At 42.0% G+C, this 17097-nt stretch overlaps 1 protein-coding gene across 2 annotated transcripts in view; it reads left to right on the top strand.

The window, feature by feature from the left end:
- The window catches only part of LOC125467326 (NT-3 growth factor receptor-like), a 667435-nt gene that overhangs the window by 341422 nt on the left and 308916 nt on the right, over positions 1-17097 (top strand). For both annotated transcript variants that reach the window (XM_059639207.1, XM_048563007.2), the window contains exons 7-8: positions 4048-4189; positions 4752-5051. In XM_059639207.1, coding sequence (XP_059495190.1) covers positions 4048-4189; positions 4752-5051 — 442 coding nt within the window. The remainder of the gene's footprint in view (positions 1-4047; positions 4190-4751; positions 5052-17097) is intronic.

Raw genomic sequence — 17097 nt, 5'->3', positions numbered from 1 at the left:
TTTTAGACTCCCCCACCCCGGGGAAAAGATCTTGTCTGTTTATCCTATCCATGCCCCTCATGATTTTATAAGACTCTATAAGGTCACCCCTCAGCCTCCGACATTCAGGGAACATAGCCCCCACCTATTCAGCATCTCGCTATAACTCAAACCCTCCAACCTGGCAACATCCTTGTAAATTGTTTCTGAACCTTTTCAAATTTCATAACATCCCTCTTAAGGCAGGGAGACCAAAACTGCACACAGTATTCCAATAGTGGCCTAAGCAATGTCCCGTACAGCCACAACATGATCTCCCAACTCCTATACTCAGTGCCCTGACCAATAAAGGCAAGCATACCAAATGGCTTCTGCACCGCCCTGTCTACCTACAATTTCACTTCCAAGGAATTTACACAACAAAACCTTGCAAAACTCAAAAACAGTGAATTCCAGTTTCTTCGGCCCTCCGCTTCTAATACCTGACACACTGACTTTGTCATTCTGACAGACTCATGTTTAAAAAAGAAACAGCACGACTCCAGACAAAAACAAGCTTAAGATTTCACTATTCTCTTGAAGTTGGGACTGCCAATCAGAATTGTTAAATGTACTGTCAAAGTTTTAACAGCATTTTGACATATGACAGTTGTACATTTGCTGTTCTTTGAAAGCTGGAAACAAAGTAGAAATACAGCATTATGTCAGACAGATGGGGATCATTCATGTCCACATTGGTTCTTTACGCAAGCATTGCAAAGGTAATCTTACTGTCACCGTTGAATAAGATTTTGAAGGGGTTAATGTTCATATCACAGTGGTTCCATCCATTCTACTGATGAAGGTCCTGAACAAGGGTAATACCCATAATGTTGACTGCTCCCTTCCTCCAGATGTTGCCTGACCTGCTGTGTTGTGCCACCATCCACTGTACCCGTTGGGGCTTCTTCTGCACTGGGGAAACCAAGCGGAGGTTTGGAGACCGCTTTGCAGAACACCTACGCTTGGTTCACAATAAACAACTGCACCTCCCAGCCATGCACCATTTCAACTCTCCCTCCCATTCCTTAGACGACATGTCCATCCTGGGCATCCTGCAGTGCCACAACGATGCCACCAGAAGGTTGCAGGAACAGCAATTCATATTCCGCTTGGGAACCCTGCAGCCCAATGATATCAATGTGGATTTCACAAGCTTCAAAATCTCCCCTCCCCCCACTACATTCCCAAAACCAGCCCAGCTCATCCCCTGTTCTTCCTCTCACCTATCCCCTCCTCCCACCTCAAGCCACACCTCCACTTCCTACCTACTAACCTCATCCCGCCCTCTTGACCTGCCCATCCTCCCCAGACTGACCTCTCCCCTCCCTACCTTCCCACCTATACTCACCTCTACAGGCTCGATCCCCACCCCTATAACTTGTCCGTCTCCTCTCCACCTATCTTATCCTCTATCCATCTTCGATCTGCCTCCCCCTCTCTCCCTATTTATTTCAGAAACCTCTCCCCCTCCCCCTTTTCTGATGAAAAGTCTGGGCCTGAAACATCAGCTTTTGTGCTTCTAAGATGCTGCTTGGCCTGCTGTGGTCATACAGCTCCACACTTTGTTATCTCGGATTCCCCAGCATCTGCAGTTCCCATTATCTCTGGTCAAAAAAAGTTCATTTTCAAGCTGAAAGTGAGTATTGATTATTCCCCTACTGTTTAACATTATTTTCTACCATGCTGTCACATAGCGAATGACATGTCTATGATTCTGAGAGAGCTGGATTTTCACTTGTCCTTTGTCAATTGGCACTTATCAAAGGGCCACATGATGGCTTTGCAACGATTGCATTAATGACAGTGATGAGTAATGGCATTAATGCCAGAAGCATACACAATGATGAAGATTCCAGAGTCACGTGCTTTAGAACTGGAAGGGAAAGTTCTAACCTAGTGTGAAGATAATGAGCGCATGGATCAAGCTGTAAATAAAGAGTTCTTGCAGTATCAATGGACCCAAAAGGTATTACCTCTGGGCCAAGCACTGTTTAGTCTCCCAGAGCACACCACAATGCTTTGCGATCATTGAGTTATAGTTTAGTATTCATAATTAGAGGGACATAGGATGTGGAAGCAGGAGCAGATCATTCAGCCATTCATGCCTGTTTCATCTTTCAGGAAGGTCATGGCTGATCTGTTGTGGTCTCAACTTCCCTTTCCTGTCTGTCCCCGGAACTCTTGACTTCCTTATCTATCAAGAGTTTATCTCACTCAGTCTTGAATAAGTTTGTTGACACACCCTCCACAGCTTCCTGCAGAAGAAAATCTCCAAATTAAAGACCTGCGAGAGAAAAAGAAATTGCTGTAATCTCTATCTTCAACGTTGGACCTCTGCTTTTTAAACAGTATTCACTCAAACGCATCTCCTCCACAAGGGAAAACATCCCCCATCAACAGTTCCACCATCAAACCCCCTCAGGATCCGATCTTCATTAAAAGGTTCACCTTTCATTTTTTTCTAAACTCCAATGTGCACAGTTCCAACCTGTTCAGCCTTATTTGTAAGATAAGCTGTTCATCCCAGGAATGAGTAAAGTGCACCTTCTATGTTCTGCTTCTAAAGCACTTGCAACTTTCTCAAATAAGATCAAAACTGTACACTGTACTCCAGCTGTGGTATCACCAAATTTCTGTGCATTGGTGGTAACACACCTATTTTGTTTTCCTTTCCTCTTATGACAGACAGGAGCCCAACATTCCATTTGCTGTGTCGTAGGACCCTCCCTGGCATGTGATTTTACCATTAAAACAATGCCCTGGCTTGATCAAGCGCCTTATCGATAATGGAATGGCAGTCTATTTGCTGAGCTCTTATGAGTCCCTGGTGGAATTGTCTTATTAATCTTACGACAATGCAAATTTGTACCCATACATAACCATCTCAATGGACTGGTTCCCTTTACTAAAGGGCTTGTCACAGGCAGACACAGACGGTGTATCACTCTGTCACTTGCGAGGTCAGGAAAGAGGAGGTGTAGGGTCCCAGTTGATTTCAAGGAATTACACCTTCCAAATAAACGTGGTGCCTAGCCGAAAGCTCAAAATGATAATCAAGTGATTGTGTGACATGTTGGAGAGTAGAAAGACTGGAACTGCATCAAATCTTCAGAAAGTTTTATCTTTGAGAGAAAAGAAACAGCACCCCTGGTGCTCAGAAATGATTTTCAGACAGCCTTTGGTGATTAGTCCATGGAAATATTGTCTCAGTCCTTTGGATTCCTTGTTGTCAAAATTCCTAAGTACAATGCCCATGTCACAGTGATATACCATTGACACTCATGTATTTGTATCTGCTTAGACAACAGAAACTAAGTGCTTGTCAAAAATACAGCCAAAGTACTGGGGGCTGCTCGGAGATTCTGCTTTTAGTAATTAGCTCTGCTATGTGGGTAGCACTCTGACTGACTAAAACTATGTCTGAAATTGAAACTTAAATGTTGTGGGATTCTGATTTTCATTATCCGTGATCTGAATTGTTTAAATGTGTATAATATTCGCAATGTTCCAGTATTAGGAATGTACATAGCCTTTACAAATGGTGAGTGGGAGATTCAGGGTTTACTAAGAGAAAGAAACAGAAAGACATGATGAGATCGGCACATTACTGGCTTCCAGACCAATAGCACCGTGAGGAGCTGGCTTTCTAGGCAGGCTGACCTAGATGAAGAGTAATGCATAGTCAAGGAGACCAATACCATATGCATTATCCAGTTCCCCTTCAAGTGTTTGTTAAAATGCCAGGGGCTCAGGTCGAGAGGCTGATTTTTCTAAACTGTGTCTGAGCGTTAGATCCGGAAAATGAAACAAGTGATTGCTCTGATACAGACATCAGTTGTATTTTTAATTTGTAACAGAGGCATACCCTTGGAGAATGTGAGAATTAACCTAAAGCATCTATTCCAGCAAATCTTGGCCCTCATTAATTATTGCCACCAGCTGCCTGGATTTTCAAGATTTCCTGTGTTTACTTTATGAGATCAAGCAGGAATTTTTAATTTTCCTTATTCTCCATCTCTCTGCCAGACCAACAATAATCTGACGATGGTCTCTGCTGTAAACTTAACCCTATTTAATGTTGATCAGAAGGATAATGGAAAACTGCTGACATGCATCGCTGAAAACGTAGTGGGGATGACGAATGCCTCAGTGCTGTTACATGTTTACTGTAAGTATGGATTAAATGGCAGCTTACTGTTGTAAACAGGCATGGGGGGTTCCAGCATTCAGTTACTTCTGCTTGAGGTGGACCAAATGGATTAAACATTATGCTTTAGGGAGCTTGGGTTTAGCTTATTCTTGTAGAGGAATGACCAGATGGCACAGTTATGATTTGGGGGCTGTGCAGAGTCAGGAATGTGTACACTGCATCTTTGCCTGGCTGAAGTGTCTCTTGTGGTGGTTAAAATTTTCATCTCTGTTTTATTAAACTGGTCTGACCACTGATCCTTATACACTACTTGATTTCTTAAGCCTGCGGCTGGAGCTAGAGAGTCAATTGACTGCCTCTGCACAGAAGCTGCTGGAGAAAAGGCCTGGAGCTCCCTGTAAAGATTTCCTGTATATTGAAATTCTAAGACATTTGCAGTTATAAAATTACAACTGTTTGGTTTAGGTCTATAGCCAAAAATGCATTGCTCTGAGATAAATAAGACAAACAGTTTAATCCAAAGTTAACACATCTGAACTGGAATGAGCTTAAATGCTGTTTTTTCTTTTCAAATTTGAAGTTCCGCCTCATATCAGCGAGCTAACAGAGCCTGAACAGCGACACATGCATTGTATTGAGTTCACCGTCTTTGGCAACCCCTTGCCCACCATTCATTGGTTACACCGGGGCCACCGGTTAAATGAGACCGAGTACATCAAAACCAAGGTCTATGATGAGTCGACAGACTGGCTCCATGGGTGCCTGCTTTTTGACAAACCCACCCACTACAACAACGGAAACTATACACTTGTGGCTGAAAACGACTTGGGATTGGACACAGAGACGGTCTATGCTCATTTCCTGGGTATCCCATTTCCTGGTACGTACCCCAAATGTTTTTATCATGCATCCTGGGATACTTGCAAAAGCTTAACTCCACATGACTAAGGGATTTGTCATCAACCCCAGAGTCTATCAGAAGTGAGACAGTTATGTGATCATGATGGGGACAAGTTAGAGAAACCAGGGGCATTTCTTTAAAGACTGTTTTCAAAGCAAAAAAATTGTTGTATGTTTACTTTGCTTTTAATTGAGTTCACTTTTAAGAATTCTATGTGCTGTGTGCATACAAGGTTGTAACACTGCCCGTCAGTTAGTCTGCTCTGTGTTGGTAAACTGCACACACTCAAATTAGTTGATCTGCTGTATTGTTTACTTCATAACCTACAATGTGCTTTACTGTTTTAGATAAACTAACCCACAGGGTTAATCAGTCTCTGATGAGTGATTGATTATTAGGCCATTGTCATCAATGAAAGAAAATAGTTAAGGGTTTGTTTTAAGGCTGGAAAGGCCACAAAGATTAATCCTTTGCAAAGTAGCCAGAGGGTGAGAAGAAAAAAACTACAGAACTTCACAAATATCACTTTGATGGGTTTAACATCAATCCCTGAATTTGCAAACTTGGTACTCTAGTGCTGATTCCTTAATAATTTAAGTATGAAAATCCTTTCTTTTGTAGTGGAGGAATAATTAAGATCAATTCTGTACATCAAGAACAATTATTCGAATGAATGCTGCAACCTTAATGTGATTCTTGAAATAATGTGGGGTTATTAAGGGAGTTTCTTGGTATTCAGGGTTGTGCTGATTGCCTTAGATATCACTGCTAACTGCAAGTGAACTAAGTTCATGCAAAATGACAAGCTGGAGTGCACCAAAGCAAAGCTTTCTGATCACATCCTTGGCTCTGTACCGCTGAATTCTGCAATGTCTCTCTACTTAAACATTTATACTGTTCTTCTATTCTTCCTGCCAAAGTGAACAAGTTCAAACTTACCCCCGTATGACACGTCATCCACCCCTGTTTTTATGCACTTGTTTAACCTGCCCCTAACTCTTTACAAAATGTCTAACTTTTCTGTACAAATTACTTGCATTACATTGCTCATTTAAGTTACTTTGGGCTTTGTTGGAGAACCAAGTTCATTTTTGTCACATCATTCACCAAACCAAAACTATTAAGAATACATTTTTCCAATGACTTTATGAAGATATTCAATTTTTTTTCAGTCCAAGCAGTGGAGTTTCTCAAACAGGAACTATGCACGTTTTTGCAAATCTCGCTTGGAGATAGTTGCGATATCTCAGTACACATATTATGCAAGTGTATAATGCACATGGATACAGAGTACATGGACACCCTAGATGTATGTGTGTTTATAACCCAGGTGTTACATGGGCAGATTCAGTGTGCAGGGCAGAGGGACGCTTCAAGAGTTTGGCTTGTATTAAACAATGCATAATCAATTGGACTTATATGAAACCGAACTCAGAAATTATTAAGGAGTACTGTATGGGTGCATTATTGCTTTGTGACAAGGTTTTGTGTAATTTTAATTCTGTTGAATGCCTAAATAACGTATTTTCTGAGTTCCTTTTGTGGTATTTTTCCACACGACCAATCTTTGGACTGAATAATATTTGTCATCTCAACCAGTCTGTGGCACTGGGGGAGGATTGTTTGAGGATAGCTCACTTCTTTCAGTCCTCCTTTGTCTTAGGCCAATCTAATGATTAATGGTAGAGAATATGCCACTGTACCTATAGCAGAGGTAATGTTCATAGATAACAGCAAGGTTTATTGCTTCTTAGCATTAAGGACAACTAAATATGGTCAGGCATAGCCACTTAGATCTTGGGGAGGTATAGATGTATCTGCTCACTCCAAGGCTAGAGTAAAACTCTTGGTGTCTACCCAAAGATTGCATGCAACATCGGTAGAATAGGGGGAGCCAATATGCCTTAACATTAACTCCTTTGGAACAATTGCCTGATACAGCACATTTTGCTTTCCTGTCAGACAGATATATTCTGCTTTCAGCAACTTCACAGAGGAAACATGCAGAGGCAGTGGACTTCATTTACTAGATGTGAAACTTTCTCCAATGCCTCTCGAGTTTGAGTACAAGCTGCAGAAGTATTGCCTACAACTGTCTCAGTGGGTCTGTCTCTAATTGGTTTGAGATGACTTGCTTCACATTTTTACTGAATCATCAACAGACCCTTCACCTCAACAGTAAGGCATCATTACTTCCTCTCAGATTGGTGTTGTCGAAAATTCATTTGCATCTGCAGCACCTCATTAAACTGTCTGGCTATGAGTCATGTGTCAAAGTCTAAGAGACAGCACTTTGCATTCACAATTGCCCATTAGAGTAGAACTACTCTCTGAGAACAGATTCAAGAGTATTGAGAGTGTAGGTGGACAGTGCCTGCACTCTCAGTATGCAAAAAAGGACTCTTTTCATGACTAATGTGAGTAGGGAATTCAGCAGATGAACAACCCCAAGCACTTATGAAGAGAGTATGACACCATTTTAGGATTACACTCCATGCAGAGCCAAGTAAAAGCAACCTGGTCATTTCCACCAGCAACATGATGTCTAAAGTCAGGCTGCCACTTGCCTTAATGTGATATTGCCATGTTTCAACCCCCTTTTAGTCAAAACCTGTAACTGCAACTGATTGTCCACAAAGGTCTCAGAAGACTAAAGGAGGAAATAGGTTGGCATTTTGGTCAGCATGAACCAGTTTGGGCCAAAGGGCCTGTCTCTGTGCTGTAGGACTCTATGTCTTGGTCAGCAGCCATCTTAGGAAATGCCTCAGATGAGGCTGATCCTTTCTTCAATACAGCAGAAAGATTATAAGGAAAACTTCATCCAGTTGAGATGGTAAAGTCCCTACATCTTCCTAATTCCAACTTTGTAGTCATTAGGATACCAACGTTTGTGGACTTTCATTTCCTCCTCATCAATTTTATTTTTACTTAAGAACCTGAGAAAAAAGAGCACATGAAGACCATTTGTCTCCTTAATCCTGATCTGCCATTTACTACAATTATGAGTGATTAGTCTCAACTGTACTTTCCCACACCTCTTGATTCCCTGAGAGACCATAAATCTGCCTCTCTCAGCCGTAACTGTATTTGATGATGCACGATCCGTAACCCTTTCAGGCAGAGGATCATAGAAATCTTCAGTGTGGAAACAGGCCCTTTAGCCCAACAAGTCCACACTGACCGTCTGAAGACTATTCCACCCAGACCCACCCATTTACCCTATCCCTGTAGCCCTGCATTTCCCATGGCTAATCTACCTATCCTGGACACAACGAGCAATTTAGCTTGGCCAACCCGCCTTACTTGCAAAAAAAAAGTCAAAACTCCAGATGCTGAAAATCAGAAACAAAAACAGGAGTTGCTGGAAAAGCTCAGTGGGTCTGGTGGCATCTGTGAAGAGAAAACAGAGTTAATATTTCAGGTCCAGTGACGCTTCCTCAGAACTCAGTTAACTCTGGTTGCTTCCACAGATGTTGCCAGATCTGCTGAACTTTTCCAGCAACTTCTATTTGTGCGCCAAACTTGCATGTCTTTGGGCTGTGGAAGGAAACTGGAGCACTCGGAGGAAACCCATACAGACATGGGAAGAATGTGCGAAGTCCACACAGACAATCGCCTGAGGGTGGAATGAAACTGGGTTTGCTGGCTCTGTGAGGCTGCAGTACCAACCAAAGAGCCATTGTTCTGCCCCAGAAGTTCTGAAGAGGGGACACAGGACACACTAGACTTTAACTCTACTTACCATGTGGGCGGTACAGTGGTTGTGGGTGGCACGGTGGCACAGCAGTTAGCACAATACTTCTCAGCACCAGGGTCCCGGGTTCAATTCCACCTTTAGGCGACTGTCTGTGTGCAGTTAGTACATTCTCCCCATTTCTGTGTGGGTTTCCTCTGGGTGCTCTGGTTTCCTCCCACAGTCCAAAGATGTGCATGTTAGGTGGATTGGCCATGTTAAATTGCCCGTAGTGTTCAGGGATGTGTAGATTAGATGGGTTACAGGGAAGGGGTGTGTGGGAAACGGGTCTGGGTGGAATCCTCTGAGGGTTAGTGTGGACTTTTTTGGGCCAAAGGGCCTGTTTTCACACTGCAGGAATTCTATGATTCTGTCCATAGATGCTGTCAGACCAGTTCAGTTTCACCAGCACAACATCAGAGGAGCAGGAAAGCTGATGTGTTGGGTCCAGACCCTACTGACCTGAAACATCAGTTTTTCTGCTCCTCTGATTGCTGCCCGGCCTGCTGTGTTCCTCCAGCTCCAAATTTTGTAATCTCAGACTCTAGCACCAGCAGTTCTTACTTACCTTTCAGAATCTTATGTGTTTCAATGTGTTTACAGATTAAAACCTTAATTAAAACACAGGACTAGAATGTTTGGACACATTTCTACAGATTGTCACAAGATAGTAAGGTTCAGCATTTGTTTGTAATGTTCCACAGTTATCTTTGCTTTCCCCCTCCTGTGAAGGGGCAGACTACCTGAATTGGTCTACACCACTATGTATAAATTTTCTCCTTCGATTCTCAACTAATTGTCAATCAGCATGCTATCTAATCTAATCTCGTTGCTTCTTGTTGGTACATTTGCTCCAATGCTTCCCAGTCTATTATCTGTGTATCTTTGAGTATGCATCCCACTGGAAACTCAGGATTGACGAACTTCTGTATATGCATCATTTCCACCAACTATGTATAGAATGCCTGAGTTATACATGATATGCCTGTACTCTGGAGTACATTTATTTTATTTGTTATGCCTGTTTTGTGCTCGTACAGTGTTTGTACTACATATATATCAGACATGATTTTAATATCTGCAGCATCAGCAAATTCCGAGCTTGTCCCAGTTTCAGGCACCTTTCAAATAGCTGTTAACACCAGAGAGAGTTGAGAGCTTTTCTTAAAACAACTGAAACATTAGTCACTAATTATCCATTAATGTTATAAATTGCTGTTTGATTTCTTTATTCTCTGCCCAGTAATTTTCAAATTATAATTTTGAAATGAAACTGAGTGCTGCACACAAATCCTCATTAAAGTTAGTTTCAGGTAGGACTGACCTATTTACAAGTTAATGGTGTCAGTTTTGTGAGTTACCTGATTAAGTAATTTAACAGAAGGGAAATTGAGGACAGTGTTGTATCGGTATACCAGCTTACCGTGCTGTACGAGCTCTTGTTGCTACCATCCTCTTTAAGTGTAGGAAACTACAGAGCCTGCTTGATCCAATGTGGATCCTGGTCTAACTAGAGGAGTCTTTTTTGTAGTTAACAAGATGTAGTTCATTTCATGTTCGCAGTCCTAAAGGTTACATTGATCTCATAAAGAATCAGATTCCCTACAGAGCAGAAAGAGACCATTTGGCCCATCAAGTCTGTACCTACCTTCCATAAAGCAACCTGCCCAGACCCATTCCTTTACCCTTTCCATTCACCTCCACATTTATCATGGCTAACCTGCACATCCCTGGACACTATGGACTATTTAGCACGACCAGTCCACCTTACCTGCACATCTTTGGAATGTAGGGAGAGACTAGAGCACCTTGTCGAAATCCTCACAGAGCACATGCAACTCCACACAGACAGTCATGCATGGCTGGAATTGAATACTATTCCCTGGTTGTAAAGAACCACTGCATTTCCTATTTTTTGATTGAGTTTTGAAAAAGAACAAAGTCCTATTTGACTCAAAGCAATCACTTTGTTTCTTTCTCCACAGATGTTGCCAGACCTGCTGTGTATTTCCAGCACATTTGGCTTTTATTTCAATTTAAATCTGGTCCTTCAAAGAAAGTATGAAGCATAAACAGGATTTCAAAATATAAAATGGAAGCTAGCATTATCCTCCCTCATGAAAAAGTGGCCGATTTGATTAATCAAGATTTCCAATTAATTTTCATGAGGAAAAAAAAACTAAAATCGGAACTCAAGCCTCAGGGTCATCCCTTGTGCTGCCAGAACCGTCCAATTCTGAACCTACTGCAATCTCACTCCCAGTCCTTCCCTCACGTCTACCTCTTCTCTAAAATCCATTCCCATTCAATCCTATCCCTCAGTCCTTCTCTGATCCCATTTCTGCCCCAACCCTGACCAGCCCTCTTAATGCAGCATGTCCCCTCTCTTCCATCTCACCTAACTCCCTTCCCTAATTCATTTCTTATCCCGAAGGGTCTGTCCATTCCTTCCACTGTCTTCAGCTGTGTTTGCTTGATGTTTGGTTTGCAATGCAAAGTGACGCCCACAGCTCAGGTTCAATTCCCATACTGGCGGAGATTCAATGAGTGTCCCCTTTCTCAACCTCACACTTCACCTCAGATGAGGTGATCTTCAAGTTAAAACCACCACCATGTGTCGCTCCCTAATGAGAGAGCTGCCATATTGCCCTCTGGGCTTAATCTTTACCTTTCCTTAGATATCTCTCCCCTCCTACTTTTCCATCTGTCCACTCATTGCCTCCCTCTATACTTTAGAACTTCCCCTCTTAAGTCTGTTCTTTACCCCCGCCCCCTGCCACTTCCTCTGCCTCGGTCCCTTTATCTTCACTCAACTTCTTCTACCAACTATCCAGCTTCCATTTCTGCCTCCCTTCCCCAAACTCTACCAAAGCTGAAAAGTAAATAGCTAAAGACGTATTATGTTGAAGGGAAGTACTCAGAAGGGGAGGCCTACTTTGCTCTTCATTAAGCTCTGATAGTTTTCAGTTGTACCTTGCTGTGATATAGTACCATCCAAGCTGACCAAAATTAATCAGGGTCTGAATTCAGACTGAAGATAACACAGTGTGGAGCTGGAGGAACACAGCACACCAGGCAGCATCAGAGGAGCAGGAAAGTTGACGTTCCGGGTCAGCACCCTTCTCCTCTGATGTTACCTGGCCTGCTGTGTTCCTTCAGCTCCACACTGTGTTATTTCTGACTCCAGCGTCAGCAGTTCTTGCTGTCTCTGAATGATTTCAGACTAGCCAGATATTGGATTCTGTAGCTAACTTTCAATCATTTTTCTCAGTCTGACAATATTTTAACTCCCCACATGCTGAGATCTCCAGAGGAAGTTGACAAGTTGAAAAAGACCAGATCACCTTGTTTTAAACGATTGCCATAGAGCTCGGGAGCAGATGACAGGGTAGCATTGAAAGAGGACTCAGAGCCATTTACCATTTGACCCTCTCATTGGGGAAAGCAAACATAGGAATGTCTAGACAGAGAAAAAATCCATTGACTTTGCAGTCTACCTGGAAAATGCATGATACAATGGTAGCAGATGTAACAGCTAATTTTGGCAATTGATAAAGTCCTTTAGAATAGATCTAGACTTTGAGATTTTGCTTTCCACACTAATGGGAAAAGCTTTGAGAGTCATAGGCCCAAATCAGCTGTTCATTACAACATGCTGCATTTATTATATATCATGACTGAGGTCACTCATCATCCATATTCCATAATATGAGGATTGAAAGAAATCAATCTAAATTCTATTTGAACGGATGAATACTGTATTTTTGGCTCTAGCATCCCCCTGACTAATCTTTTCTGTAAATTTGCAATGAAAATGACTCTGCAGATTATCTTTATATTCTGCCTCCCCCTATAATCCCTCTCTTCACCTCAAATACAGACCATGTCCCTTTGTTCTGCTTTGGACAAGCTGAAGCAGCTTCTCATGAGCTAAAGCATCCAGTCGCGTTAGAATCTTAAAAATGGCAATCTTTTAACACCTTAACAGTGAGAATATACTTAATTTACATCATATCCTCATAACCTATTCATCCTCAGAATCTTTCTGGTTGCTAACTTCAATATACAATTTATTACGTGCAACATCATTTTTAAACAGCAGCTACTAATATTGTTTTCAATGTGCAGTTACACCAGTAATTTATACACTGCAAGGGTACCACTGACTTGAATCCAGTCCAGTGTGATGGGATGAATGCCCTTTCTGCACTAGCTGTCCAAATCAGAAGCAAAATGCATTTAGGGCAATCTGAACACTCATACTTAGTTGGAATCTGGTATTTGTAGCAGGTATTACTCAAAATGGATGGCTGGTTTCGGAAGTCGAAATGTTTCACATTTATGACGTTGGGGTTAAGGCCCAAGGGGAGGGATATTGCATCAAATCCATGCGATATCCGCCCAGTGAGTACTAATCAATGTTGCTCTGTAGCTAAACTGTACTGACCCAGAAATGGTGGATGGGACCGTGCACAGATACGTATGGAATTTTATCTAATCTGCGTAGATTCTGCTGATGCATTCCAAACCCACAAAGAACATCCCAAATCTCAGTGAGGTGAAGAATTAACAGAAAAATTGTGGGTTGAAAATAAAAAGATTAGGATAATTGGCATTCTTTGGATTGTTGATGCTATTTTAAATTCTGGGGTGATGCATGAGCTTTGATTTGTACGAAACGACCTACTGCTTGTGGTTGATGGATCATCTGCGTTACAGAGTGGCAGCTATCCAGGACAGCAACCAAGTGCATGAAGACACAGCTTTGGGTTTTGTTTCTTATCGTAGCCTTGGGTGCATTGAATGAACGTGCTGCACCTGAGGTAGAGTTTTAACATAATCCCAGTTTCTGTAAGCATGAAATATGGGCGGAATAATGTGGAGATTTCTCAAGGTCGTTCATTTTATGGTGATAGTGATGGAGGAATTTCATTAGAAACTTTCTAATTGTTTAGTAATGAATGTGTAGCCAGATGTCTTGCAGCTGTATTCTCATGAGGGTTATCCATATCCTGCACCCTGCACCATTTCCCCAGCTTTTCAGTTTAAGATCCAAAGACTGCCCTCTAGATATTCAATATATAGCTATTTTTAAATATCATTCTGAACTCCATGTAGACTGCTAGCCAGCTGGTATCATTGTTCAAAATCAACAGCAAATTACAAAAGAGTTGATTTGGGAATACTTATTAAAAGGTATGGGATCAATCAACATATTCAGCAGTTGTTGTTTTCCAGAAGGAGAGATATTTTAAATGCTTTTAAATATAAACCATTGTAAATAATTAAGGAATAAGTTGTGTTGAAATTTCTAAATGAATGCTTTTTTTCTCTTTTCTCAATGCTGAAAACAAATATAATTTCAGTAAGGTAGCCAGTGGGACCCAGGGTAAAATACCAGAGGGATGGGGATGACTAGTGCCTCGATCCAGGCAGATACTATTACTGTACAACTCCAATCCCGGAGTGAAACCTGGCTTGATAGGTCATATTTTGATTGATTTTTGTTTTAACAATGTGGTCCCTTGTTGAAACATAAACATACAGTGCTGCAGAGTAATTTTAAAACAGGCAGTGAAAGTACAATCCCTTTAAAGCACTCCTTTGTAAATTAAAAAGAAAAAGAACAGCTTTTGTATAGAACTCAAAACACACCCCTGGTACAGTACCTAAAAGAACTCCTTTTATATTACTCAAAAACACCACTGAAACAGTACTCACCTCAGAGTCCCTGTCTCTAACGACTTGGGAAATTTCAGTCTCTTGGTTAAAATTACAGAATGAAAGAGCAGAAAGCTTCTTCCTGGAGCTATTTATAAATCTAAATTTAAACATATTTGGCTTCAAGTAACCTCTTCAGGGTTTATCCAAACACTTCTCATATGAAACTAACATTAACTCTTTAATCTAAGGTAATCTAATTTCACTATATCCTTCTTTCCTATACCTCTGGTCTATACAGCCACTGTTACTGAATGGCTTTTTTAAATTCACTCATGGGACCTTGGCATCGCTGCTGGCCAGAATTTATCTCCTGATTGTCCTTGATAAGCTGATGGTGAGCTGCCTTCATGAGCTGTTACAGTTCATGTGCTGTAGCTAGACCCATAATGCTGTTAGGGAGGGAGTTCCAGGCTTTTGACCCAGTAAAATCAAAATATTGAATCAATATTTCCAAGTTAGGATGGTGAGTGGCTTAGAGGGGAACTTGTAGCTAGTGATGTTCCCGCATATCTACTGCCCTTGTCCTTCTAAATGGAAGTGGTCATTGGTTTGGAAGGTGCTGTCTTAGGATCATTGGTGAATTTCTGTCATGCAGATTGTAGATAGTACACACTGCTGCTACTGAGTGTTAATGGTTGAGAAAGTGTATCATTGTGGATGTGATGCCATCAAGCAGGCTGTATTGCCCTGGATGGTGTCATTGATGGCTTCTTGAGTGTTGTTAGACCTGTCCCGTCCAGACATGTGAAGAGTATTCCATTACATTCCTGACTTGTGCCTTGTAGATGATGGAGAGACATTGAGGATTTACGAGATGAGTTACTCACTGAAGTACTCCTAGCCTCTGACCACCTCCCGTAGCCACTGTGTTTATGTGGCTAATGGTAAACCCAAGGATGTTGACAGTGGGGATTAAGTGATGGTAACACCATTGAATGTCAAGGGATGCCAGTTAGATTGTCACTTATAGGAGATGATCATGACCTGGCTTTTATCTGGTGAGAATGCTACTAGCCATTTGTCAGCCCAAGCCTGGATAGTGCCCAGGTCTTGTTGCATTTGAACATGGACTGCCTCTGTATCTGAGGTCTCACATTTGGGGCTGAACATTATACAATCCCTGGTAAACATCCCCACTTCTGACCTTGTAGTGGTTGGAAGGTCATTGATGAAGCAGCTGAAGATGGTTGAGTTTAGGTATCTACGATGGAGTACTCCAGAATAGATGTCCTGGAGCTGAGATGACTGACCTCCAACAACCACAGCCAGCTTCCTGTGTGCCAGGTCCAACTCCAACCAGGGGAGATTTTGTCTCTTGATACCCATTGATTCCTGTTTTTCTAGGGCTCCTCGATGCCATACTTGGTCAATCGCAACCTTTGTAATAAGGACTGTTATTCTCACCTCATCTCTACAGTTCAGCTCTTTTGTCCATGTTTGAACCAAGGTGTTAATGAGCTCAGGAGCTGAGTGGCCCTGGCAGAACCCAAACTGAGCATTACTGATCAGGTTATTGCTGAGCAGGTGCTGCTTGATAGCACTGGTGATGACATCATCCATCACTTTATGATGATCGAGAGTTGACTGAAAGGACAGTAATCGGCCAGGTTGGATTTGTCCTGAGTTTTATGTACAGGACACACTTGGGCAATTTTCTACATTGTAGATGCTGTGCTATAACTGCACTGGAAGAGCTTGGTTAAAGGTGCAACAAGCTCTCGAGCTCAAGTCTTCAGTACTATTGTCAGAATGTTGTTAGGGCCCGTAGACTTTGCAGTATCCAATGCCCACAACAGTTTCTTAATATCACATGGAGTGAATCAAATTGGCTGAAGGCTGTGATGCTGAGGACCGCTGGAGGAGACCAAGATAGATCATCCACTCATCATTCCTGCTGAAGATTGTTGCGAATGCTTCAGCCTGCAAATGTGTCGCCTCTTCAGTTATGGAGGATGGGGATATCTGTGGAGCCTCCTCCTGCAGTAAGTCGTTTAATTGTCCACTGCCATTTACAATTAGACGTGCTAGGTTTGCTGGGCTTAAATCTGATCCATCGGTATTGACATTGCTTAATTCTGTCTATCACTTGCTGTTTATGCTACAAGTAGTTTTGTTTGGAAGCTTCACCAAATTGACACCTTATTTGCACGTGTGCCTGGTGCTACTCCTGTCTTTGAATCCGTGTTGCTCCCCTGGCTTGATGGCCATGGTTGAGTAAGGGATATGCAAGGCCACGAGGTTACAGATTGTGCGGAAGTGCAATTCTGCTACTGTTGATGGTGCACAATGCCTCATGCTAGATCCATTCGAGTCGGTCCCATTTAGTACAATGCCACACCACACAATGATATTCACAGGGGAATATACAACAGGATATTCTGTATGTGAGGATAGGATTTAGTCTTCACGAGGTCTGTGTGGTGGTCAGTCTTACTGATAGTGTGATGAACAGATACACTTGCAGCCAGCAGATTGGTAAGCATGGGGTCAAGTATGTTTTACTCTCTTGTTGGATCCCTCACCCCCTGCCACAGACCCATTTTAGCAGCTGTCTCAGAGAGTAATACA

Source organism: Stegostoma tigrinum, chromosome 33 (genome assembly GCF_030684315.1).
Source record: "Stegostoma tigrinum isolate sSteTig4 chromosome 33, sSteTig4.hap1, whole genome shotgun sequence".
Taxonomy (NCBI): Eukaryota; Metazoa; Chordata; class Chondrichthyes; order Orectolobiformes; family Stegostomatidae; genus Stegostoma; species Stegostoma tigrinum.
The sequence above is the reverse complement of the archived record's forward strand: the minus strand, read 5'-3'. Positions and strand labels throughout refer to the sequence as shown.